This window comes from Martes martes, assembly GCF_963455335.1.
Source record: "Martes martes genome assembly, chromosome: 18".
Lineage (NCBI taxonomy): Eukaryota > Metazoa > Chordata > Mammalia > Carnivora > Mustelidae > Martes > Martes martes.
The window spans coordinates 38,241,972-38,269,520 of record NC_137906.1 but is presented as its reverse complement, the minus strand read 5'-3'; the positions used below and the strand labels follow the sequence as shown (position 1 = coordinate 38,269,520).

Below are 27,549 nucleotides of genomic sequence, written 5' to 3'. Positions count from 1 at the left end.
GCTGGCCTGTGACAAAGCGGGAGAAAGAGGCCTGTCCCCTTCCCAGGGAAGGTCTGTCCTGCGTGGCCAGGCTGCTGACCGCGAGCACGGGGCTGTCCGTGCGCTCGGCCGCCCGGCTGGACGTCCTCCCCCCTCGTCTTTCTGCGCCTCCAGCCTGCCCGCCCAGCTCAGAGACGCCAGGGCCAGCACCCCCCGCCTGCTCCCGCGTGACGCGTCTCCGGCACCCGCATCTCCGCGCGCTCCAGCCCTGACCTGCGGTGGCTGGTGACGGGGAGGGCACGTGCGAAAACCGCTCCACCGACAGCGGCGGCGGCTGCTCACCTCTGTGGTCTCGCTGGCCGCCGTGCTCTCCTCCTTCTTCCTCTCCTCTTCCTCCTGCTCCAGCTCCTTAATGCTCTCCTCCAGCACGTTAGGCCAGAAGTCCCCCTCAAAATAGGGCAGCTCCTTGGCACTGGTGAGCCTGTCTTCAGTTGCTTGTTTGAAGATATCCTGGAAAGCGAAGGAAGCACAGAGGAGAGGGACTTGAGTGGCGCTCGGGGGCGGGGCGGGGGGGGGGCACGGGCGCTGCGGCTGCTCTACGGACACCCGCTACGAATCTCCGCCGGCCACACGGAAGGCGCTTCTCCGGCTTTTCCCCGCGCTCTACTCCTCAGAGGGGACTAGAGCTCGCACTCGCACGAGCCGCCAGGTACCTTGTAGTCGTGAATGATCCGCTCCGCAAATGCCTTGTCCAGCATCTTCTTGTACCACTCCTGGAGGCGCTTTGGTTTGGGGATTTTCTGGTCAGGGGGGTGGCAATGGAAGATATAGTCGTCTCCTTCACTTGGGGGGCAGGCCCAGATGTGTCCTGTTACATACCTGCAGGACACACAGCCACAATTCAGACCACAGAGCTGAGTGAAAGCCTCCCTGCCCTCCAAGGACACTAAGAGCCGAGGAGGAGGCACCACAGCAAGGACAGAAATAACTAGAAGAAAACAAAGAAACTACCACGATGCTTACAAGGAAATATAACAGGTTCAGGGAAGTTCCAAACCAGCGTGTGGGGGAGGGGCGTGTGGGCGTGGGAGGCTGCCATCTCTTCGAGCAAGAGCACCCCTGGAAACCAGCCTCAGATGCTCCCTCTCATGGGGTGCATGGTGGGCAGGGGTCAAGGCTCCAAGGACTCCTGTCAGCATAGGACACAGCCTGGGAGATGTGACTCTCAGGCACGTGGAAAGGCTTATGCCCAGGGATGTGCCGCACTTCCTTCTACTACTTCCTGTGCAATGAAGGGGCAGCTGGACATTTCTAAGCGGTCAAAGTCAAAATAAATCTGTTACTCTGTTAGAGACATGTCAGTCAAATACCTCTAACTTTTTCAAATTTGGGAAGGGATGTGACAGATCTGGAATGCCGAAACAGAGAAAAAATCAGATGCAAAAGACCAGTATCCTGTAGGATCCCATTCATATGAAACGTCCAGAAAAGGCAAATTTATGTAAAAAGAAAGTAGACCAAGGTCGCTGGGGTGGGGTGGAACAGGGATTAACAACAAAGGGGTGTTGGGGGCCCCACTAGTAAGGGGAGGACAATGCTTGGAAAAGGACTGATAGCCACGGCCATGCTGCTCAGCGAAGTTACTAAAAATTACTTAAGTGTACACTTGACACAGGCAGGTTTTATGATATGTAAAGTATTTCTCAATAAAGTTAAAAAAGAAAAAAAAGAGAGACTAGAATAGGAAAGAGTGAGAAGAACAACAGAGGGCAGGCAAGCATGTGCGCTGAGCTGGGGAGCCCAGACCTGCGGGGCCCAGGGGGGCGTCTGGGGGGAGCTCGGGAGAACTCATAATCAATCCGAGGACGTTAAAATAAAAACACATACGACTTTAAAAAATACTCTGGTTCTTTCACAAAACACACAGTGAAAAGTAAAAATTGTATTTTTATTAGTTCTAAATAATCTGAATTAAACTCACCCCAGTTTCTTCACATATTCTAAATATCCAATAAGGATCTCATGGTAAACAGCTGTCCGGAGGCATCGGGGCCGGAAGAAATGAATACTGTCCAGATAAGATATGTACACACGCCTGGGGGGAGGGGGGGGGAGAAAGTAATTGGTATCCTCCAAATTTCAAACCAAACACCAACATCTAAAAAAAGTTCCAGAAATAAATTCTGTTTTCGTAGCATTTATACTGGCCACACAGACAAGACATAAGAAAACTCCCATCACCAACTGCCACTGCCTGTGAATAAACGATCCCATCCCCAGACCAAAAGCAGTGGCTCGCCCACCATGGAGAGCCATGGAAAGACCAGGGCAAACTAACAAAAGCCTCTTCCAACTCCCTCTCCCCTGGATTCTTGACTGAACGTGAAATAACTCTCAGCAGAGGTCCTTTGCTCTGACAACACGTGGGACCCTGGAGTGACCCCCACCCCCCTCTCTGTAGGTTTACCTGGCCCAGGTAAGACAGGGACAACAGGAAGACCAGGACTAGAACCCACGAGCACTCACTATACAATACATGGTTTAAACGATCACCAAAACCCTTCATTTCTCACTGGCTCAGTGGAAAACTCAACTAACTAGTTTGGTTTGTTAGGCGTGGCTTATTTGATTTAAACCAATGACTGGAGCACACAGGTTCTCCAAGACACTTAGGGTCTCGGTCCACTGTGACACCGCGGGCCCACTGACCTGTACCCGAGAAGAGGAGAAGACTACCTTGTGTTTGGAGGGGGGCAATCAGAGCCGTACTCCTGCACGTGCATCCCAAAGAAGCACACGTCCACTCCGTCAATTTCCTCAAAAGCAAAGAGTGCTTTGGTTCGATAGGGGAAAGATTCAGACATTTCCCCAGAATCCACAAACCTGAAATAAAAGTCAGAGCCTGAGGTCTGCACACATCATTATTTTACCAGGTGCTTTTTAAACAAGACCTGCTGCTCTAAACCCACGCAGTGCAGAGGAGCTGAAGGCCTGCTCACCTCTGCTGACTGCTGCCCAGAGCTCTGCCCGCCAGCCTGGCCTTGGGCAGCTCGGGGCCGTGACCCTGTTCTTCGTGACACGATCTCACTCAGCCAGGAATTTTACCTCCCCTTATGAATGTGGAATACTGAGAGAAGAGCTGACTAGACCATACCCACTGAAAGACCTTTAAATTATACAAACTCTAAGCTTATTTTTTTTGTACTCTCTATACCCAATGCAGGGCTCGAACTCACAATCCCAAGATCAAGAGTCACATGTGCTACTTTTCAGGTACCCTGAATTACAAAAACTCTAAAGTCTTGCCAGAAAGTGGGGCTTTGGCTAACCAGGGACGGGACCCCTCAAACTGTGTGTTACAAAACAGCACAACATGTGCACACAAACCGTGACTTCATCCCGGGCTTGACCTCCACAGTCTTGTCTGAGCTGGCTACCACACGGACAAAGACCTCCCCGGCTTCAGGATGATTCTGTCGCCGCAAAAACTTGTTGACTCGGTCTTCAAGGTGGTTGCCCAATCGTGTGGTCTGTAGTCCTGGAAAGTCCAGAACACGCAGGTGAGGGGGCTTCGGATGGACTATGAAAAAGGTGGCTAAGGTCACAGGACCTCCCCTTCCTATAGGGCAGTTTTCTTTTCCTTTCTTTTTAAAGATTTTATTCTTTTTGAGACAGGGAGGGAGGGAGGGAGAGAGAGGGAGGGAGAGAGCGAGCAAGCACACACAGCGGGAGAAGAGGGAGAAGACGACTTCCCGCCGAGCAGGAAGCCCGATGCGGGGCTCAATCCCAGAACCCTGGGATCATGACCTGAGCTGCAGGCAGCCGCTTCACTAACTGAGCCACCCAGGCGCCTCTAGTGTAGTCTGACGTTTTAAGGATTAGTGTTTTCCAAATCTAGAAGGGACCTAGCTTGTCCTACAAGGTAAGCATGTAAGGAAAGGTGAACTCTGCCATCTCAGGTACTCCACACAGTGACGACTGCGGTCATTTAAATGCCTACATATTTCCACCTTTTTTTTAGCTTCAAGAGCAGAAAAGCCATGAAGGCAGACAAAGGGCTATGGGGTAAATTGGAAGGAGCAGACACAGGGGCCTCACTGAGCCCACCTCCTGCCTCCCATGCCTTGGCCCTGAAGAGGCCTTCATCTAGCCCGGGCGCCCCCACGTGGCTGCTCGGTGTCACAGCTGTGCCCGCAGCCAGAATCCACCCTGGAGAAACTCTGCTTTCCTTGGAGGGCAGGGCTGCTCTAGCCCTCCCATCCAGCTCACAGGATCCCCCCCAACCCCACCCGCCCCCGCCCCTAGCGTTGTGAGCCCCTCCCAGGCAGCAGCGCACACCGCATCAGAACCCAGTTCAGCCCTGAACTCCCTCCACACCCTCCCTCTCCTGGGGATGTGCCAGGTGTGGCCACCATGACAGGACTTTTCCAGCAAGCCATCCCCAGATAAAACACTGGTCACAGCAAAAAACTCTTTGCACAAAGGGAAAAAGGCCAGAAGGAAAAGCCACAGAAGGTTAACTGTGATTATTTACAGATACGGGATTTCAAAGACATTTTCTTCTTTATATTTATTGACTTTTAAATATTTACTACATGGATAAGAAGTATTTTTAAAAAGCTATTTGGGATTTCCTAAGATTCCTTAATGAGGCCAGGAACTACCTGGAAAATTTAGACTTTCTAAATTCTACTTTTCTGTAATTAACCTATCAATAGTGGAGTTCCTTTAGGAATTAAGTTGTAGCTGCACACAAGTGATTTTAAAAAGAAAACACTACACAAAGATAAAATAAAAACCCCACAGGAAAATAAAAACTTGAAAAGCTGTAAAACGGAGGGGGAAGTGGATTTGTGATGGATTTCACACCTGGGTGAAGGCACACCCTCCACGCAGCCATGTAAGCTACGCTGAGCGCTGTGGCTACGACGGCTGCCCCGAGAAACAGTCAGGTGCGGGGGGCCCCATGGGCCGTCCCATCTACCCAAGCAGCAGCCCATGGAGGAGACCCCCACGTGCTCAACCCCAAGGGCCCCTCTCATGCCACTGCTGAGCGAGTCTGACTCCCCTCATGACGTGGTTTCTGATCCAGAAAGGCAGGACCCAGCTAAGAAGGGCCACCCTGCCGTGGTCCAGGAACTCTCCTTCCCACGTCAACACAGAACCCTATACACAGTGATTTCCAAGTAGCAAATGGAAGAATAAACCTTTCGAATTAGGTCTTTACTTTTTTCTTCAAGTAACTTGAATTACCTGCACTTTAAAAAAAAAAAAAAGGGCAGCTGTAAATGAGACCACGTATGACAATCTTCTTATAAGCACCAAACCGAGTGCTGTGACGGTGCTGAGGGCTGGAGAGGTGCCCTCTGGGGCCCTGAGAAGCGCAGCTGCTCAGAGGTGCGAACGGAAGGGGTGCGGTGGCTCCTGTGGCAGAGGAGATGCCCGTGCAGAGGCGTCCTCGCACAACGATTTCAGGGGGCATCGCGCCCCTGGTATGTGACACAAACAGCTCTGCCTCGTTCTGCCACGCTTTTCAGTTTTCCCGAGTGCCAGCCGCTCGCTCTCCCGTCCAGGGCTGCTCCTCACACTGCGAGGGCTGTCCTCACACGTGCCTCACGTGCACAAACAGCTTTGTGGGACACGCGCGTGCAAGTGCAATCATAGAGTCGGACAGCGAACACTGGATCTCAGTCCTCCTTCCTCCCCAGGTTTTCCTCGTGCGCTTTCACCCACAGCATGTGACAGGGCCTTTTCTGTTCCTTTACGTAATCAAATCCTTCGGCCTTCTGCTTGCCAACACCGGGGCTGCCCCATCTCTAGGGAGGCTTCTCACAACGCGACACAGGGACTCGGATGCAGAAGCATCACTAGTGCTTCCCCTTCTCCCTCCACCCGGCTGGGCTGCGCAGGGCGCAGGGTGTCAGGTAGAGAAGGGTGGAGGCTGGGAGGGGAGATGGTCAGCTGTCGACCGTCCTTCACCCACTGGCCAGCAGCACCGCGCTGGTGAAGATGTGAACGAGGCAGCCCGTCCTCTGTGGCCTACGGACTCTCGCAAAGGCTGTGGCCACACATCCAAAACGAACGACGCCGGGTGGCCGGACGTCCAAGGTTCTCTTCTGCCCACGAGTGCCGTACATCTTCAACCCCAGGGCTCACGTCGCAGACCTGCTCTTGGGTTCTTCTGCCCCCATCCGCTACAAGCTGACAACTGCTGTCCGACCCAGGCCTGCCTCTCCTGGCTATTGTGTTCTAGGCACGAGGCTCTGGCCCAGAAAAGTGTTTCTAGCATGCTGACTGCTTTAGTGATCTCACTCCGAATGGACTCTCTAAAGCAGGGGCTCTCAGTGGGAGCAACTCCGCCCCCCAGGGGACATCTGGCAATGTCTGGAGACATTGTGTGACTTTTTCTTTTTAAGATTTTATTTATTTATTTGACAGACAGAGATCATAAGCAGGCAGAGAGGCAGGCAGAGAGGGGGGTGGGGAAAGCAGGCTCCCCGCGGAGCAGAGAGCCCGATGCGGGGCTCGATCCCAGGACCCTGAGACCATGACCTGAGCCGAAGGCAGAGGCCTTAACCCACTGAGCCACCCAGGAGCCCCATTGTGTGACATTTTGAAGGTCACCACTCATGGGAGTAGGGGTCGTGTCACTGGCATTTAGTGGGTAGCAGCCAGAGATGCTCTTAATATCCTACAAAGTGTAGGACAGACCCCAAACAAAGAATTATCTGCCCCTGAATGTCAACGGTGGCTCAGCTGAGAAACCCTGATCTGAAGAGAAATACTGTAATGGTCTGTGAGTTCATCGGTATTTCAAAAGATTTTACAAGAGTGCGATTAGGTTATAGGATTAACTGTGGATTTTGGTAACGACAGTCTGTCCCTAAATTAGCAACGACTTGGAAGCCCAGAGAGTGGCTTCCTCCTTGCTTGCTCCCTCTCTTCTCCTCCCCCTGGTGTGGGATCTCTCTCCAGCCCATCTCGCCCGACTCCTTGCTGGGGAGGGCGACAGCTGCAGGGAGCGCCGGGCAAGCGAGCTGTAAAGGCTCCACCGCAGGCGGCGATCTTACTCGGGGTCACTGCGAGCTTAGCGGAGGACAGCTCAGGGACGTCACACTGTGGAAGGTGGCCCGTAGCCCCCCAGAACCAGTCGACGACGATCTCATATTGTACACTTCTGAAAAGAATGCTATCTCTGAAAGCATCAAGACTACCCTGGAAGAGTGACCCGGAGTAGCACGAGGCTGCTCTCTGCTGTGCGGGGACACTGGCAGCCACGCACGCAAGTCCTCGTGCACACCAGGCTGAGCATGCTGGTCACCACAGGACGCACGTGCGTGTGTGTGTGCTGGGGGAGGGGTCTTTTTTCTGAGCTACTTGAAAAGGACCTGCTGACAAATTTTCTCTCTTGGCATTTAAAGTTTAACGTTTTATCTGAGCTTTCTGAACTTTCATTTAAAACATGAACTGACCACAAAGCTAGTTTTCATGTAAAGATCACGCCCATGGACTCCATGGAGGGTAAGAGCAGACAAGTTCGAAGTGTGGAAAACGAACTCCAGTACAGAGCCTCGGACAAGGGAGCCCGACAGCCGCCCACGGAGAGGAGCCGCAGAAAGACGGGGAAGGGGGACAAGGCCCTCACAGGCAGACATGGAGACAGAAGCCCTCCCGCAACTTACTCTTAGCACTGAACTTGTTTTCTTTCCGAGTTCTGCCAGTTTTCTTCAAACAGTTGTCACACACAAAGCTGCAAAAAAAGAACGGGTGTGATCAGAGTGTAACACAGTCCACGCTTCCGAACCAGCGACAGGCAGCTCAAAGTGCTTTGCTGGCGTCATTATTTACAAGTGAAGAGGCAGCCTGTTTTGAGCCTGAAGTCCCCAAAGCAGGCAGATACTTGTGATGTAAATAAACTGAGAACCGGCTGCCACCCGGCTTCTGGCTTCTGCCCGGAGCCCTTGCTGGTCGAGACCCGGCAGGACCCCCCGGCCCCCAGGCTGGGCAGGGAGGCTCTCCCTTCCCCAGGATCGCAGGGAATCACCAGGGAATGACTCACCCTGAAGGCCAAATGATGTCATAGTGCAGAACACAGATCTGGTGCATCTTGCGGCCACACTCCTTGCAATCGACAAAGCTGGAAGGCAAAGAGAGTGCGCTCTAGCACACAGCGGAGCACGCGAGGGGGCGGTCTGCGCCGCGGCCGCAGGTCGCCCTCCGGATGACTCTCTGTCATCTGTGGCTTTAATGCTGCTGCAGCCTGATTCAGCCACATTTTACTTTATTTTTTCTTCTAGAGTCAGCTATACACCCAACGTGGGGCTCGAACTCGCAAATCCGAGAGCAAGTCGCACCGGTGCGGTACTTTCTATGAGAAGTGGACTTGCTCCATTTCTCTGCGCAAACGCCTGTCCCTCGCTTCTCCCCATCTCCCTGAAGCCAGAAAAGAAACTTTACTTTCAAAAACTAGTGTGACAGAGGCGTATTTCACAGGCCAGTATTTCTGACGTGAGACACCTTTTCAAGACCAAGGCTTGCTCTAGGTGACCACGCACGCCCAAACTGCCTCAAGAAACAGAACAACACTTCGGTGTCACAAACACCAGCTCTTAGCCGAGGTGCAGGACGCATCTGCTCGGAGTCAGCTAGGAAGGTGGGAAGCGCCAAGCTGACTGGTCAATGCTGGCCTTTACTCACCTAAGCCCCGGAGAGCGGGGCCCCCCATGCCGCTCACGCTCTGTCACAGCTCCCACCCCGCCTCACCTGCCCTTGTCACCTCATCTGGGAATCTTAGTTGCCAACATGTGTGGATGTCAAAACCTATTTTTTCTGCCACTCTCTTAACCACCACCACAACTTATGCCTCGAGCAAGGCTTTAGGGACTAGAAAGTACCACACTTCCCGCAACTCTGCTGGGTTCTGGCTCCTATCAGACTCTCAGCACTGCCCTGAGTTCTGGGCCCCCACCTTTCCACTGTTGCTATTGAGCAAGCCTTCAACCACAGAACCAGCCTAACCACGGTACCCCACCCCGGCCCCCCAGCAGCTTCTGTTCCTGTTTGGTCCGGAGAGAGAAAGGACATGTATGTGCAAACAGTGCACACCAGCAGCACCACTGCCAAATTCACCATCCTGCTAGCTCGGTCTAGCAATCCCGTGTCGTTGCCACCTTCCCATCCCCGCCCCATATGGGGGCCGCTCCGCTCCACACCGTGCTCCTTCCTCTACCGCTGCCCCACCCCTAACCGGCTGCTTCTCGGAAAGTTCAGCAGTGGAGCTCATGCTCCATGTTAAGAACTCAAAGGGTCAGCAGGCAATACCTCCCTCTGTTTCTGTGCCCCCTCCCCTTCCAAGAACATGGGACTCTCAACTCTTTCCTCCTCTGCCAGGGAGAACAACTATAAAAAAAAAAAGTTCTAGACCCAACACTATCAATTTTGAATTTCAACGCCCCTGACTAATACTAACCAAGTGGCTGGCTGCCACGCCTGCGTTTCCTGTTCCAGGAGCAGCATCTCAGCAGGCCACCTAGACTGGCCCTTTCCTCATCCCATGGTGCAGCTTCTCGTAGCAGGAGGCCCTTCTCTATTTAGGTCAAGCTTCCACTTCCTACTTCCTGTCCGAGTTGTTGCTCTGAGTCTCCTAACTACTTTCCCAACTAGAAATCAAAGTCATTTCCTCGCCTGGTAAATCCACCTCATAGATCCAGGATGATCTTTACCTAAGAGAAACCAACAAAGTCCCTCAAAGCCTCCCCAACACACTCAGGAAGAAATCTACAGGTCGACGAACACCGTAAGTGGCCCTTCACCCAGGGCCCCTGCTTGCTCACCCCTTGGGGCTCCACCCATGCTCCCGACCCGCCAAGCCCTCGAGCTGACCTACAGTGTCACCGAACATCCTGTGTTCGTTCACTTTTTTGTGCTGAGAATGCTCTGCCCTCCCCTCCCCAACCTGCTGCCAGACGAGTGTCCCCTTCCACAGGATGCCACTCAGCACAGGCCAGGGCCCTCCGTCTCTGGAGCACCTGTGTGTGCTATGATCCATCTACCTCTTCCCCCAGAGGACAAACAGCAGGAGGACAGAGCCCCCTCGTTCATTTGGGTACTTCCTACTGTCGGCACCTAGTATTTTAAGGTACTGATTCTGAAACTCAAGTCAAAATGCAAAGCCACGCAGGGGGACATTACATGAACTGGGACACGCGACAGCGAGGAGAGACCGTCCACGGGTCATGAACGATAAGGGTGTAGCTTGGAGCCCCCGCAGGGAGTGTGCCCTCCCTACCACGGGGCACTGCTGCTGGGACACCCTAAGTGAGCTCCCAGGAGGAAAGCTCAGTTTCAAAATGAGGCCCTCGTCCTCCACTGCCGCAGCTTGTCTTCCCAGAGCTGGGCGTCGGGGACAGAGGGAAGGACAACCTGCTTCTCGGCACTCACACTTCCAGTGGTGCTGGAGCCTGTGCTCCCCCCCCGCCCAGGACACAGATGGGCGCTGATGCACACTGGGTGCTCTCAGGGTTTGGCTTCGGGGACCTGGACGGACCGCCGTATGGAGATAGCTCTGTGGCCTCGTTAGGGACGATCGCAAAGTAAATCTGGCAAATGAGGCGCCCTCACTGATGCCCGTTCCTAATTTCGAGAGTCGCTCCTAAGAGGTTTTCTTTCTGAAATTTCCCTTTAAGTGAGATGAGCTACTCCGCCTAACCGTCCTACCTTTAGTCTCTGAAGAGTCACACCGAACACTAAGCTGCTTCAGTAACAATGGTGACCAGCTTCCCAGAGAGGTTCTGACACAACCAGAACCTCCACCTCGTCTTACCAAGGTTAAAATTCAGTAACTGGAGAACACACTACAGGGACATACGTGTTTGGTTTGAGTCAAAAAAGAATCTGTATCGGAAGTAACGTCATAAAAATACCCCACCCAGGGCAACATATTTCCAGTGTTCCAACAGCGCCTTCTCCTGCAGCCCAGTCACAAGAAGGGAGTTTCCTGACCAGAAATTAAAATCCCAAAGTCAGAAAGAAATCATGGTCTACTCACGGTTCAGGATCTAAGGTATCATTTTTCTTCTTTTCAAACTGATCCTTTGAAATTGTCCTTGTTTAGAAGAAAAGGAAAAAGAGAAATGTGAATTAACTAAAATTTATCTGTTGAGTCTAAAATACATGGTCTGTGGGGTATTATTCTGTAACCAGTTTTTTCAAATAAAAAGTAAATAATGGTCAGCTGAAATCTCAAGTAGAATAATGACAGCATGAACGCACACAATCTCTCTCCGCAGAAAGCCACCACCATCTGTTTTTCTCTATCTGCCTTGGGATATTTCCTTCCAACTACCACCAGCACGTATTCTGAGATCCAAACCAATACATTTTCAATCAAATCTGTATGGTGAATGGTTCCTGGACCTGATGGACAATTGGTGTCATCAATTCTTCTAATTGAAACGAATCAGATGACACAAGATCAGCATCTACTAGGGAGTATTTTATTTATTCTTAGAGGACCAAGGGCCTGCTTTCTAAACTGTCCTCTTGTAATGATCAGTGTATACAGAAATTATTTCTGATTCACAGAACTGTATAATCCAATTATCGATCACATAATTGGACCAAATAACTAAGATTATAAGGGATATAAAAATAAATTAAGTACGTAGAATTTCAGGCATTTCAGTGTTATGTGCCTCCTGGGTGGCTACGGTTCGTTCTGCTTGGGGGGAAGTAAACGTGAAGGCCAGAGACCACGTCCGAGACTGCCGGAAGCTGCTCCGGTGGGAGGGCCCTCCTGCCTGTGGGGACAGGCCCACTAGCAGACTTCCCAGCAGGCCAGGGATCACGGCAGAGCCAGGAGGAAAGAGACAACCACAGAACGCCGGCAGTCCTGGGCAGACACAGTGGCTGGCAGGTCTTTGGTGTCTCAAGCAAATAAAGGACTTGACCGTTCAACCGGTGGACGTGCTCTTTCTGGCCACAGTCTGACCATGTGCCCACTCAAAGGTGAACTCAGTGAAGGAATGAACGAACCAACTCAAGCCTGTGCAGGCCGGAGCCAGCGCGCAAGAGCCACCCTCCAGCAAGGGAGGAGCCACGTTTCCACTCGGGGGCCTCGCTGTCTGTGTTCTAGGACAGGCTCTGCGGCGGACGGGACAGAGGTTTCAGTGGAAGACGGAATGAAGGCTGAAGATGGGGTATGCACACAAGATTCACTTCTCGCTCTTGCCAGTTCCGTCAAAAGGGAGAACTGCTTTATGAGGTGTAACTGAAAATTCGTGATTTCCCCCAACGGAGGAGGACCAGCACTAGGAAAAGGCAAGTGTTTCACAGGAAACATGGAGCAAGGTTGAGAGCGACCAGAGAACCACGGCGGGGGCTCCAGCATCGTGGTCTCGGGAGGAGGGAGAGTGTGGAGGTGGCCCTGGTGTTGAGCTAAACAGCTACCTTCCGACGTGTGCATGTGGGCGTAGCGAGTTCGAGAAAATGCGCCACACACAAGTCAGAAGAGCGGAGGTGCTTCCCTTTTAATCATGGGCAGGAGGGAAAAAACAATTACGAGTCAACCCCGAGAAAAATGACAGGAAGGTACTTACGTCTGGGGCTGTGAAGGGTCGTCACCCAGGGTAACATTCTCCCCCTGGATCTCTGTGAAACACTTCTCACAGAAATGATACCTGTCAGCAAGAAGGCCATACTTGGGTGAACTGGTCCATCATAACACACAGCCACCCAAGCAACGAAGCCACCAATCAGAGCAGGGCAGATCACCACGACGAAGGGGGGGCGTTGTTGGTTGATTGATGGGTCAGTGAGGACAATGGAAGGAACAGGGGCAGGTGGGGAAGGGCAGGATTAGAGAACAGGGAAGGGAACAGATAGCACAGACATAAAGGTAAGACGCAAACACCGAGACAACACAGAGCAGAAAGCCAAGGCAAAGCTTGATTAGCATTCGGTCTCACTGCACACATCACAGGCCATCATCGCTAACAACGGCTGGGCTCGGGCCAGCTCCGAGATGCAAACGTTTTCAAGGAGTTGTTAATACTAGAATTGCAAGGAGCCTCAATTTGGGAGTTTGACTTTTGTTATTACTTAGAGAAAATCAAAGGTAACTCCAGGGTTTGCGATGGAAAAAAATTCACTTTTGAACAAAATAGTCTGACAAAGGCCTTAAAAAAGCAATTATTTTTCAAAACGGCAAATTTATGCTTGACAGCAATTCACAGATTTTATTTGCGGTAGTCAGCCAGATCTTTAAGGTACTAAAAATGTTGAGCACACAGAACGGGTTTTAATTTTTTCCTGTTATTTTTTCATGTTAATCACTTAGTTAATTGGGTTATAATACAAATGAAACCAAATCCATATTCTAGACAAACATTTAACAGAAATGCAGTCGGGGTCAAAGACTTTCCAGCCATTTATCAGTATGAATGTACAGGAAAAAAAGCTGAGATATATTGTATGAATAATACAATATATGTAAATCCACGAACAATCTTAAAGACTTTTAAAATTCAATTCTAAGCTTTGGTTTAAACTTTTTGGTAATGGGACCAATCGTTCACCAATCTGAGATCCTTAGTGATTAACTGCTCTGACTTGGTGACAATCCAAGTTAAGCAAATTTAGAGAGTTGATCTTTAAAGCACAATCTGCATTTGAGAAATTATCCATCACCCCAATTTCTGGAAAGATAACATGGAGCCTGGGCTCAAAGTGTCAAATACGAACAATTAAAAACTATTAAATGTTTGGAAAGGACACGCATGAGAAATCAACAAAAATGCAGGCTGATGCCGCATAAAACAAGACGGGCACACAGGAATGCTGCAAAAACAAGCCGAATGGAGGTGAATTATACGAGCGGAGAGGAGTGTAAGGTAGTGGCAGCAGCACAATCAAATGCGGTTTTAGTGCTCAAAACTAAGTCTACAAGATGCCACGAGGATTAGTGTTAAAGACACTGGGACGAGACTCGGAGCGCCATGCCTCACGGACACCCGCAGGGCACGCGGCAGCTCGCAGGCTCACTCATGCACTCGCACACACGGCTGCAAAGGACGGAGGCTCAGGCCCCTGCCCGGCCGTCTGTCTCCATTACTGCTCAGGTCAGTCCCCCTCAAGTTCTAATTCTAGTCTGAGTTAAACACACTGAGCATCTGTCTGCTGTACTTCTCTGACTAAACACACAGAGTCCGTTAAAAGCACAAAAGTTTAGAGCATGCACCCATCTCAAAATGATCCAATCTTTCAGCTCGTGGAGGAGGAACACAACAGATTCACTGTGGGTAGCAACTGGGTTAATGAAAGTTTCTTCTGGGACCAGGCTATTGAGGATGATTCAATCAATGAATTCTGCCAAGATTAAAAACTCTGACCAGGAACAGATAAATCCTGCTATTTAAAAGTATCTGTATCTAGACGTTCTTCTCCTGAATCAACGGGCTATTTGCTGTTTTGTAAATATTCATGTGTAGCCTTGAAATTATGTGGTAAAAAGAACTTCCAGGTGCAGGAGGGCATGACCATCACTGGCACGAAAGAACTGAAAATACAGAAACCATAAACCAAATCAGGGGTGACCATGGCAATACGCACAAGAGACATCCCCCTCAACACCGAGTGTCTCCCTTTTGAAAATAAAACTTGGACGTGAATGTTCCAATTCATTTTATGACCAAACGTATAGCCACTGCAGGTGAGCGAAAAGGTGAACTCATCTGGAAACGAAATCACTATGATGATTACATGGGAGGCAAAAAGGCTTTAAAATCCTGGACAAACTCCGCTTTTATTCAAGTAGGACATCAAGCCCAGGAACATCCAGGAAACAAGAATCATAAGCCCACCATTTTCTAGTGGCGGAAACCGACCCAGAAGGAAACACCGATGGCTCGAGGGCAGGCCCCGCAGCGGTGGAAGGCCACGTTCTCCGGGTGTAACTAGCTCTCTTCTGCAGAGAACCCCAGGGTCAGAAAGTGGGCGGCCCGGAGAGAATTAAGCCGCTCTAGTGCTTGTCCCACAGCAAGCAGAGACATGGGAGAATCCAAACTGCTGGGGTTTGAGAGGGGGTGGGGAAGGCCCAGGCCTCCCCGCAGCGCCCTCCTGAGAGGCGGCGACGGTCTGGAGAAGGGGCACAGCCACCCCCTGGTCCAGTCTGCTGAAACCGCCTTGGCAATCAGTGTGGGGACAGACAGGAATGCCAGACTGCCCCCACATGATTACTAGTCCAAACTTAATTCACCATAAAGACACAGAATGGTTCAGAAAGTCACTTTCCAATCTTAAGAGCCTTGCTGACATCAGCCTTGTGTGGAGGAAGCAACCTGATGAATACGGACTTGCAAAGGAGAAACACTTCACATAATCCGATGGTGATGACGTGCGCCCGGTGCCTGACGTTAACACAGTGTAACTGCACAGCTGGTCTCTAAGGGTAACTTCATGTATGGAGTAAATTTTCAAATGCAGATTGTTTTAAGTACCGTATCACTATATACAAATAAGTGGGATAGCTAAAGATCGCATCTGGAAAATCTACAAAGCAGTTTTCCCAACGTGAGTTACTTCCAAATTTTCGAAGCATGGAAACAAGTGAAAATGTGCTCATGTGCTAGTTTATGAATTAAGTTTCACTTGTTCAAATGGTCTGTAGGACTTTCTCTTGTTCGAAATGCCCAGACAGTTTAGGACTGTAAGTGCTGAAACAGGTACTCCTGAGAACACCGGCGGTTCCCAAGCAGTCACAGATGCGAACAGAAGTGTAAGCCGTTAGGATGATCCTCGTAGTGAGGCACTGCTTTCTTAGCATTACAACCTGTTCATCTCGCCAAGTACGGTGTTATGGGAAGCGTGCCTTGTAAGATTCAGCTAAGGAGCAGTATCCCTCCACTTTAAAAACGTGTCGCTAATAGAAAAGAACTCCTTTATTTATGTCTCTACTTGTAAGAAAAATATATTACTTTTGTTGAATAAAGATAAAATTCTAGGGGCACCTGGGTGGCTCAGTGGGTTAAGGCCTCTGCCTTCAGCTCGGGTCATGATCCCAGGGTCCTGGGATCGAGCCCCGCATTGGACTCTCCGCTCAGCGGGGAACCTGCTTCCTCGTCTCTCTCTCTCTCTCTCTCTCTGCCTGCCTCTCTGCCTACTTGTGATCTCTGTCTGTCAAATAAATAAATAAAATCTTAAAAAAAAAGATAAAATTCTACACAAAACTAAAACTGGACATTTCAGAACTTTCAAAACCCTGTGTTTGCACTCCACACATAACCCTCCGTCAGAGTAGCCATGTGGCCTGACCCTATCGGCTCTATTTAAATTAACTGCTCTCCACTTAAAAATGGCCAAAATCTGTGCCAATCAGCAAAGCCAGGGTCTCAACAGACCTGGGGACGGTGAAAAGGCCTCAAAACTTAAGAAATGGCAGCAAACAACCTGCTGTCTGTTCTTCCCTCTAGACCCAAACCACGCTGGGCATCCAGGAGCATTCCTGAAAGACAGGAATTAAAATCTGTTCTCTTCAAGTTTCTGAACTTTATTTTACTTGGCCCATAAAAGTTCCCAAAGTGAATTCCTGTTCATTATTTCATGGAAACTGACAACTAAGGTTGTCAAGGAAGGTGTCACACTTGATGCGTTACGGGATGTGCTCGACGACACAGGGCTAAAACTCACTGGTGGGGCCAGAACCCCCAGAACAGTACGTGTCACTACAGGAGCGACTCAATCACGAAGGACTGTGGGATTATTTTAAATGCTCCTATCAACAGAAGGGACGCTAAGATAGAAACTAAGTTTCAGGCACAGGGGCACAGACCACATTCCCGTACCCGAGAAGTAGCACCGGCATCTCACGCTGCCACAGGGCCAGGACGTGTGGGCTGGGCAGGGCTTGGAAATCTTTCCTTGAGACATTTTTCGGTCAATGGTTCTTTCCCTCTCTCTGGTTTTTTAAGTAGGATTTTGGTGGGAGTTACTAACTGTCATAAATATGATTAGATATTTTTAAAAAAATGCGAGTACTTTAAAAGTGTAATTAGAAGACAAATATTTCAAAACTCCAAATTATTTAGGCCTGTGAATGTACCTATGGACAAAAAAAAGGCCCTTTACTTAACTTCCTCGAAATGAGGACATATGCTTGTAATCACTATAAGCATACAAGATCAAGTTATAAAAACATCAAACCCTAATGCTGACATTTAATAATTGAACCTAAAGAGGAAGTAGAGGCACAAAGCGGCACCTTGGTCACACACATTTCACTGCCTGCTCCTAACATGGAGGCAAAGTGTCTGAATGTGCCCAGACTGACCACTTGTGCCTCCAGCCAAGACGCCCTCACGCTCTGGCAACGTGGAGCCACTTGGAGCAACAGATACAACTAAACTTGATTTTCAACCCCCACCCCACCCCACCCTACCCTCAAACTGTGGGAGCCGTTTCTGTATGGCAAATGAGCAACAGAAAATATTACTTTCATGCTCTTCTGCTTAAGTCAGGAGATTCAGCCGTCTCTACATTTCAAGAAAATGGCAAAGATTTCTCGAGGACACCTCCCACTCATAAAACCCTGAGACGGCCATCCTGTGACAGGGGAGTTCATGTGGAACTCAACAAGAACACTCATGCTGTGTTGTGCTATTAATTAAAAAAAATTCTCTAAGTCTAAAGCTTAAGTAATTACCACTAATTCAAAGCCTTCCATCAGACTGTCCAGGCCAAGTTATCTGGGTAAATACTTACATGTAAAGTAGTAAATACAATGTATCCACTTTACTAAGATCTTCAAAAAGTTAATCAACCTTGACTAGACTGATCTCCAGACTCTTATGTGGTTACGTTTTTGGAAGAACCACAGCTGAAGAATGAATGCTCCTGATTCAAGTGGTACAGTGAGCAGTTTCAGGCTTAAATTTTTATACTGTAAAAGCATACTTTAAAGTTAAGAGGCAGTGGGCCTATCCGAGTGACTAAGCTGCCCTGAAACTGTGGTCCATTTCATTAGAACTTCAGAAAAGAAATAATGTACCCAGGCTACAATCAGATGAACACACCTTGCCCTAGGACGTTCCCTGTGTCCTGTAACTCGGGACACGGGCTCGGTGCTTACCTATTCTGATAGCTGTAGTAGGCAGCGTCACGAGGAATTGTGCACAGCTGCTTCCCGTAGCAGCACAAAGTCTGTGGGGAAAACTCATACTGCAAAAACAAAGGAGAAAATACTAAGAATATATCCCAGTTACTGTCACATCATGGTCTAGTTCACTACAGAGAAGTCAGATTCAGCTAGTAAAATATCTGTTAGTACATGGTATAGTTTTCTAACAATCTTCACAGCTATTCAGAGACATTTCTGGATTCGATGTGACAGAATCAGTTGCCAAGGGACACTTACTACAGGTGGATGAATGGACGCAGGGGCAGCCAAAGGCATAACCCAAGGTCTTCCCCAGTAAGCACCTCTAGCTTTGATCATCCGTTACACGGCCTTAGGCACTCAATTGTCTTTCCAAAAGCCTGGACCCCATCTGGGTCCTTCCCAGCACACAGGTGTGGCTAAAATGTTGAGTCTATCATGTCACCATAATACCCTCTCTGGCTGGATTAACCAGGAAAGTTCACTTTCCAGAAAAAGTTTTAAACTGTACCTTGCGTCCACAGCAATATCCAAGGGACTGCATGACGGGGTCAATCTCTTGCTCGAAGACCTCTGCAAGTTTACTGCAGAACTTATAGACCCGGGACGTCTTACGATTATAGAGCCAGGCGTTGTTGAACATAAGCCAGACATCGTCCACGTACTGCCAGGGCTCTTGGTACTGCCCTGTATCCAGCTTCCGCTTGATGGTGGAAAGGTCCATGGGATTCTTCACGATGTCAAAATAATCCTTAAAGACAAAACAGTCTCAGTCTAGGGGATGCCCTAAATACCAAAAGCCAGCCTTATGGAGCAGCTTTACCTTAAAAACAAACCAGAAATAATCGGCCCCAGAACAACTTCCGTTTTTAACAGTAATAAATGGGGACGGAAGAGAAAAGAGCTTCTGACCCTCCTCTGCTGTTATCACCTAAAGTTGTAATTAGTGTCGTCAAGTGTGACCAAATGATTGCAAAGGCAACGTTAAGGGCAAAATAGCATCAATATATTATTTAATAAAAGAATGAGTTAAAAAGATGTTTTTTAAAATACAATTTTAAAAATGGGCATTTTAATCCACTGAATTAAAATGGTAAGCACATTTATCAGACATATTTTTCTAGAGATTTACTCTTGGTCCTGGCAAACAAGAAGAAATGCCAAGACAAACACAAGAACAGAAACAAAAATAGTGACACTGCTCAAGAGAAACCTGGGGGGTCGCCATGGCCCTTAACAGACACCCCAGAGATCCCAGAACGAGGCCCACGTACTTTCTAACTGGTGTCTGCTGGTTCTTCAAACCCCCCTTTCAGACAAAGGCTCACACAAAGCCTCAGATAGACGGCGGGGCTATGGAGGCCAAGTGCTAAGGCAAGCGGGCAGCCACCCCAGCCACGGACCCCCAGGGCTGACAAAAAGGTGGGGAAACACACGTTCCAACCAATGAGACGAAGGTGTATTACTGCTTTGACAGAGAAGTTTTTTTTTTCTAGGAGAAAAATCTTCAAAACCCAATTTTCAGAGATAAAACATGGATATTCTCAAGATCGCTGGTAAGGCTTTCTTTTCACTGCATTAACTTACCGGAATTCCTAGGAGCTGGGGGTCTACAGGCTGCCGGAAAGGTAGGGACTCTGGGTCCTGTCGATACAGCGCTTCGAGCGTTGGCATGAGAGCCTGGCGTAACTCCTCTGGCTTGAAGACTACGGTCAGAAAACAGCAGGAAATGACGCTGCTTACGAGACACTCGGACCCCTCGACCACCACATTTCGGATGGAAGCCTGGGCAGCCTCCGGAAGGCCCCAATCACCTCCACCCCACTGCTCCCCTGGCCGTGCAGCTCCCAAGGTCCTCATTCACCGCAGAGGCCCTGGGCGTCCTCAAGCTGCGACCCAGGGCCTCTGACAGCACCGGAACAGTACGGCTGGGAAACTGCTTCTACGTCAGCAGGCTGCGTGCCGCACCGACAGGTCTGCTTCTCCAGTAACGGGTTTCCGACATTACAACCGCGTTGGAACAGAAAACGAAGCTAACTCCCAAATCTGCTTCCTTGATCCAACGGGTGGTAATAAAGCCATTTCACTGGAAGGGGGCCTTTCTCCCTCTGGTGAACTCTGTCTATCCCTGGATGAAGTAAACTCAGACAACTGGGACAAATGGTTTTGTATTACAACCTCATAAATGGACATAGTAACAGAGAAACAAAACCAAGTATTTCCCCCAAAACTTCTGAATCGTTCCCTCCACTTACCAACGCCCACTCCCTCCACCCTGTAGCCACTCCATTTCCTACTACACTTTTTTGTCCCCAGTGCAAGGATAAACACAGGCTGCCAGCCAAATACATTCGAGACGACACATTCATACAAAACCCAAGCAGCTTTACTGGCCGGGGGAAACATGTGGAACCTCTGAAGGCGAGAGGCAGGTCAGCACGTGGCCCCTGTGTTCCCTGCATCCCACTTTGGAGCTGGGGCCGCTAGGGGCCGGCCGGTGAGCAGATGGCCCCACAGGAGCCTCGCGGAACACATACGCATCCTGCCTTCAGCGAGCGACTTTTCTTCTACTCTGTTTCTACAGCAATGGAGTAGCATTTTCTTTGAATAACTCTGAGAAAATAACTCTTTAATCAATAGCTTTTTCTTTCTTCTTCGATCAGAGTCAGCAAACTTGGGCCCACTGGCCCAATCCGGCCAGCCACCTGCCTCTGCACAGCTTGTAAGCTAAGACTGGTTTCTGTGGTGCTTCACGGTTGGGAAAAAAGAATATTTCATGACACGTGAAATCACATGTTAGTCTCCAAAAATCAAGGTTTGTCAGGAGGCAGTTATGCGCCTTTGCTCACATACTGTCTGCTTTCACACCACCGAACAGAGGAGCTGCCCCCAAGGCCTCCTGGCGCACGGGGCCCGAGGGGAGCGAGCCGGCTCCTCCCGGAGCGCGAGCCGAGCCTGCTGCAGGCCCATTTTCTCCCAGCGGCGATCTCCCACGCAGCTCACTGTGGTCAGTCTCTCGTTACGCACTACACGTTTGCTGAAAACACCTATGCCGAGGAAAAAGCAGCTCCTAACCCGTCTTTAGGCACCGGCCTGATGTAAAATCACAACCTCAGTCACACTCACCCTCACCCTATTTCAAGGGTTCAGGAGCTACACGCAGCTGGGGACAACCACAGAGAACACAGACACGTGACATTTCTGTCCTCACACCAAGTCCTAGCACTGCTCCAGGCCCTTTCTTGGGTCTGTGCCATCAATCAAGTTTACTTCCATAACATAAAACGACTTTCATGATAACACTAGGCCATCATTCGCCTGGTGCACGGTGATGACGTTGGCACCGATGGGCCAAAGGAACCACGAAGAAAGTCACTCGCGCCGCAGCACAACATAGGCAGCAGCACCAAGGTCGCGTTAGCTGTCACCGTGCTGCTCTCAAACCCTGGCTATGTGTCCGGATATCGCACGATCACACGGGAAGCTGGCACCGGGCAGGCCTGCTGTGCGCACTGGCGGTCCTACGAGGAAGCGCTCGAGCGTGCACAGTGAGCGGACACGGCTGCCTTCCTGCACGGAGCACGCGAGACTGGGGAGGACGGTCAGACCAGCTATGGTTCTTCAGATCCGGGCACATGGCAGACATTTCCCCAAGGAGGAACTCGGTGGGCCAGTTACACCAAGGACAAGTGACAGTATTTGTTGCCAGTGATAAAGTTTGGGCTTATATTAAAATTTGAATTTGGAGAACTTGTATCTGTTACATGAGTTTGACCGCTTCCCCAAATTTCCAAGACTTTCTTGAGGAGATTCACAGTGATATTAATCAGTGTGGTTTTTAAAAATATTGTACAGTGAAGTGTGGTGACATCTGGAAAATCTGTGTAACTCATGAGCCAAATTCCAAGAGGACCGAAGGTATATGTTATTAAAAAAAAAAAAAAAAATCATCCAAGGGCAAAAGACTCATTCACAGCACAAAACAGAGACAAATGGGCTCTCATGTCACCGGGCATGAAAATCTCAGAGCTACACACCCAGACTTCACACTGAAACTAACCTTCAGGAAGCTTGCACTTGTTGAGTTTTGGTGTAGTATTAAAAAGGAACACCTACAATTACCTGAAAAGGCTCTTACTCTTTCTTTTATCAGCCACCTAGCTGCTGGGCAGGGCTGTCTTCAGGGACATGAACCAAACAACGGGGCACCAGAGAGACAGCAGGGGCAGCAGGGGAATTCAGCCACATTTGCCGTCATCTCCAAGATGTAAAATTGTAAAAACAAAAGCAAAAACCCGTCACTACTCTAAGTATGCTTGTTGTGGGGAACTTTTCATAAAAATGTGTGGTTTGTGGATGCCATGTAACGATTAAATGACTGTCCTAAAAATTTCTACTACAGTCAATAGCGACAGATAGTCCATACATACAAAAACTCTGTGGTCCTCAATTTTTAGGAGCATAAACAGGTCTGAGACCAAAAACTTGAAAGCTTTTGTAGGTTTTCCCTCCCAGTGGCAAAACTATACAGTGTCAGCCACTCACAGTTCTCTACTGGCTTTCCCAAATGTGCCACAAGCAGCCCTTAACTTCCTGAGCCACATCCCCGATTTGCAAGGGTCACCTAACGATGTTCTGACACCCGGCCGACTTCCTTACGTTGGACCTCTAATGGGTTCCCCTCCAACCCCCCCTGCAAGGGAGCCCCTTCACGTACCTGTGGCCCTCCCCCCGCACGAGGCCACTCCCCGCGGGCACACAGGCTCCCATCTCTAAGAGTGCGCGCGCGTGCTGCCACGGTGCCAACTTCCCTCGCGTGGCTTCTGGCCCATCTCTTGCTCAAATCTGTCAGTGTGTGCCCACGGCGTGGCACACACAGAAAGCCCAAGCTCCTCAGCGGCACCAGGACTCAGAGGCAACCTCTACTCTGGCCCCACAGCTAACGACAGCTCAGAGGAGAGACGTGCTCCTGGGCCGCCCCTCAGAGCCGTGGCTCATTTCTCATTCCTGCCATCAACCCCGCGGGCCCTTGGGCCGCAGTCTAGCTCGCTGCCGTCATTTCTGAAGAGGAAAAACTTGGGGAATGGCAGGCGGGAAAGAGAAAAGCGTTAGCTTTTAGCCCGCAGTGTGCAATCACAACACGATGGAAAAGCAGCACAGCTGCGAAGTTCAAGGAAAGACGACCTACTTTTTTTGCGTGGCTGTGAAGGAGACGTTGACTGAGCGGCGGCCCCGTTAGCGTTGTTCTCTTCTTCCTCTTTAGCTTCTACTTTGACTTCCGGTTTCTTCTCGTCCACGTCCATGGGTTCGGATTTCTGTTCCGTTGTGTCTGTTTCTTCTTTAACTTGAGAAGATCCTTGTAGATCCTCCTCCATCATCTTGAGAGAAACAGAATTACAGACAATGATACATGACTATCAAAGATCTCTACTCTAACTCAGCCTCGCTGGAGGTCTCCGTACCACCTGTTGGGCTCGTCACACCGTTCACCCCTTCCTCTCCCCCAGGGAGGAACGAGGCATCTGGGGCCGGCTGACTTGCCTGAACACAGCGCCACTGCAGTCAGAGTCCTGGTCTACAGATCGCACCTGCTACAGTGCCTGAAGACCCTGCATACGTACCCCTCACCGCCTGCTCAGTAGTTTCACATACAGCTATGCAAAGTTTCAAACAAGAACCTCCCTGAAAATTAGGGAAAAGCCGAATTGCTCAGAGGGACAGGCAGCTGAAGTAAACAAGGTAAAGGAGGTGTGTGAGGCAGTAAGGAGGAGTGGGGACTCGGGCAAACTGGAGAGCCCCAGCCCCAGCCGAAGCTCCCACCCAGACTGCTGCCACAGGAATGCAAGCGGGGCCCTTACGGAGCTTCTCATTTTCAAAGAAAAGCCAGAAATTCAGAGTTTCATTTGTAATTCCTTGTTTTCAGAAATATTGTGTGGGCCAAATTCCACATGTCTGTGGGGCTGCATCCAGGTTTCAACTCTTGCCACAAGTTCATCAGTGAACGAGCACACCCTTGTGCGGTTGTGCGGTCTAACTGCACAACGACTTAGGAACGAAGAACGGCAGTGAAAAGTTACTGGATGATTCATTTAAAATATAAACAAGTACTCTTATTTCTGGCAAAATAAAGGAAAACCCATACCTAATACCTAAAAATAACCACTCTGTTTTCACCCTATATCCTCCCTGAACCCATCATCAAACGGTATTAAAGCACAAAGCAGCGTCACCCACGGAGAAGCTGTGCTGTCTCCCCTTAAGACACTTTAGGTGACCCCTGCGCGGGCTGCGCATCTGCTCATGCCCTGGGACGGCACCTACCGCAGAGCCCGGCTCCCCCTTGGATTCACTGGCGTCAGGCTCAGTGTCCTCGGTCTTGACCTCTGCCTTCACTTCCAGCATTGGTACATCGGGTCCTGGCTGCTGGGAGCTGGTTTCCGCGCTGGCCACCGAGGAAGGAGTGGGGACCCTGTTATCGATGCTGGCTGCGGCCTGGGAAAGCTGTGGAGAAAGCAGAATTATTTACCTCCGTTAACAAGACGACAGAAATGCTGCCGAACTCCACAAGGCACCCAGCACACAGTTTCAGGGTGACACTGCTCAACACTACCCTAACAGACACCCCTCTCTGAGGTAGCTAAGAACAGGATTTCAAACAGGGTCCCAGAGGAGGTCAACATCGTGGAGAAACACAAAGACCCGCCGACCAAGAATGCAGAGGGGGAAGAGCCGGGCTTTCCATTTTTTGATATAAGATTATTTTCTGGAAGTTTCTACCTAAGTCACAGAACCCATTTTAAAATTAATTCCTTCTAATAAGGCCATTAAAGTTTATCGTAAAAGACTAAACTGCAGATCCTGAAGTGCACATGTAGGAAGGGGGATGTAGTGCCTACAGGGACTGAGAATGTGTGTTCAGCCCGCTCCAACCGCAGGGCCGGTGCTGGTGGTGGTGGAGGAGGAGTAGGCAAACATCAAAGTAGAGAACCACCATAAGAATTCTCAATTTTCAAAGTCTTACTCACTACTGGGTTTTGTGTGTGTGTGTGTGTGTGTTTTAAAGATTTTATTTATCCATTTTAGAGAGAGACAGAGTACCCAGTGGATTTGTTGAGTCGGGGGGGTGGGGGGCAAAAGGGGGAGGAAAAGGATAAGCACACTCTGTCCCAAGTTCAGAGCCAGACACGGGGGTCGATCCCACAACCCCGAGGTCATGACTCAAGCTGAAACCAAAAGTTGGATGCTCAACAGACTGAGCCACCCAGGCACCCCTGCCTCATAGAGTTCTAATTTAGGTAAACAAACGGAATATAAAATTACAAAGGAAACTTATTTAAAAATAAGAAATACAAAATAAGGATTAAATAATAACCACACTCCCTGTGAAGAAATACATAGAGTAATGTTATCTTGGGGGTACTGTTAGGATCTATTTTGGTATTTTATAAATAAATATCCTCAATCCCTAAGAATAAAGCTAACGTATTTCAGGGGGAAGGGTGGTTTCTAAGTCAGACTGTTATGAAAACAGATGTGAAGATTTCAGTGGTAACTGGGGCAGGGGTGTGCAGGGTGGCGAGTGGGCAGCCTACAGCTGGGCACTGCCAGCAAGCAGGTCCACGGTGGACTGGGCAGACATGAGCCACAGAAAGCGCTAACCTGGGTCTGCCATTCTGTCCTGAGAAGAACAGGCTCCAGGTCTGAAAACAAGGCTGACAGGCAAAGTCAAAGCACATACAGTTAGGAACGCGACTTGGTTTGCCATATCCTCAGGATGTTAAGAGGAAAAACTACTAGGACTCAGAAGACACCCACTTAGGATAGATAATGGGGAACACATGGCTCCTATGTACAGGGGACCCATGTATGATTTCTTTATAACTGATTTCTGAAAATCCGTTTAATTAGAGAAGCTAATCTTTAAGTCACATCCTGCCAAACACAAACATGGCCTGTGGAGGCCATGTCGGAAACAAAACACAGCTCATCCAGTTTGACCAGGGGACAGATACTCTCTGGGACTGCACAAGACACTAAAGCAACCCTGTGGCAGGATTTTTTTAAGGAGAAGTTTTCGATTAGGAGTCTCAGCCCAAAGACAGACTGTGGGGCTCACCGGCGTGCCAGGAGGCTGGGCGTGCACAGGTGTTGGCTGCTGCTGTGATGACTGAGGGGTGGCCACAGACGGGGGCTGGACTGGGGTCTGAGGCTGTGGGGTCACCTGGGCCTGGGCTGCTGCCTGGACCGTAGGGGTGCTCTGGGTTTGGCTAGCACTGGGCACTGAGCCGGGAGTCGGGGTGGGAGTCTGCCCGGAAGACGACACGGGAGTCGATGGCTGGGTGGGAGCTGCCGGCTGGGGAGGAGTCATCCCAGGCGCCGTCGGGTGCTGGAGAGATGGCATGCCAGCGGCCGTGGAAGCAGGAGGTGGTGTCTGGTGCAACGGTGACTGTGTCACTGGTGGGCAGGGCAGCTGGCTGGCTTGGGGCCCAAGCATGTTCAGAGGGTTAGGAAGAGCAGCACCAGGCACCTGTCCCTAGCAGAGGGAGCAGAGGAGGTTAGAATTATTCCCCCCATGTGAAAACATGGCAACAGACCTGAAGAATTAAACGCATGAATATCTAATCATGGTTTCTTGGTGAGGTCTGCTGGTTTCAAGGCAATGTACCATTTGTAAAAATTCACCCTGCTGTACACATAATAACATGCGTCTTCCAGTAAAGTTATTGCTACGGAGTGTTTCTCATCCTGTGATTTGCAGAACTGTTGAAACCTCTGGCTTAAACTAACATAGACCCACTCAGCCTACGAGCTTCATGATCCAAAACAGCTTAGAACACTGAAAAAGGTATTTCTCTTTTTTTTTTCTTTTCAAGAAATGAGTTACAAAAACACTGAAATGTTTCAGCAAAGCGATTCCCAAACGGGGACACGCTTTGCAATTTTATGTTGACTTTTTAAAAAAGTGATTCCAAGTCACTGCTCCGGAGCAGGGGTCTGCGAACTAACGCCCACAGCCCACTCCAGCGAGCTGCCTGCTCCTGGGAGGAAGTGTTGTGGGAGCACAGCCGCGCCCACTCGCCGACGTGCGAACGGTCCTCCCTCAGCAGCTCCAAACAAGGAGTGGTTCAAGACCGCGGCCCCCAGAGCCGAAAATATTTACAGGAACAAGTCTGCTGTTCCAGAACAATGGGATGTTACAGAAATGAAGAATTAATAAATACTTAGTGAGTAAATCTGGTGTAGTCAATGACCTTTTTTCAACATTACTGCATGTAAAAACTGAAAACAGGAGTACTGTCTTCCAGGGTTAAGACCTGGCCTGTTCCAAACACAAGCACGTGGATACATGGCAGCAGTTCCGTGCACGACAATGAACAATTCTCCAAAGGGTGAAAAAGGCACTAAAATGAATGGAAGACGGT

At 49.8% G+C, this 27,549-nt stretch overlaps 1 protein-coding gene across 1 annotated transcript in view; it reads right to left on the bottom strand.

Moving 5' to 3' along the window:
• The window catches only part of CREBBP (CREB binding lysine acetyltransferase), a 123,461-nt gene that overhangs the window by 7,489 nt on the left and 88,423 nt on the right, over positions 1 to 27,549 (bottom strand). Inside the window, exons 14-28 of the mRNA XM_080830005.1 lie at positions 26,244 to 26,660; positions 24,449 to 24,628; positions 23,316 to 23,505; positions 19,715 to 19,833; positions 18,639 to 18,878; positions 18,101 to 18,189; positions 12,576 to 12,656; positions 11,027 to 11,083; positions 8,039 to 8,116; positions 7,662 to 7,729; positions 3,367 to 3,517; positions 2,716 to 2,862; positions 1,961 to 2,074; positions 693 to 858; positions 322 to 489 (exon numbers count right to left, since the gene is read on the bottom strand). Coding sequence (XP_080686131.1) covers positions 322 to 489; positions 693 to 858; positions 1,961 to 2,074; positions 2,716 to 2,862; positions 3,367 to 3,517; positions 7,662 to 7,729; positions 8,039 to 8,116; positions 11,027 to 11,083; positions 12,576 to 12,656; positions 18,101 to 18,189; positions 18,639 to 18,878; positions 19,715 to 19,833; positions 23,316 to 23,505; positions 24,449 to 24,628; positions 26,244 to 26,660 — 2,265 coding nt within the window. The remainder of the gene's footprint in view (positions 1 to 321; positions 490 to 692; positions 859 to 1,960; positions 2,075 to 2,715; positions 2,863 to 3,366; positions 3,518 to 7,661; positions 7,730 to 8,038; positions 8,117 to 11,026; positions 11,084 to 12,575; positions 12,657 to 18,100; positions 18,190 to 18,638; positions 18,879 to 19,714; positions 19,834 to 23,315; positions 23,506 to 24,448; positions 24,629 to 26,243; positions 26,661 to 27,549) is intronic.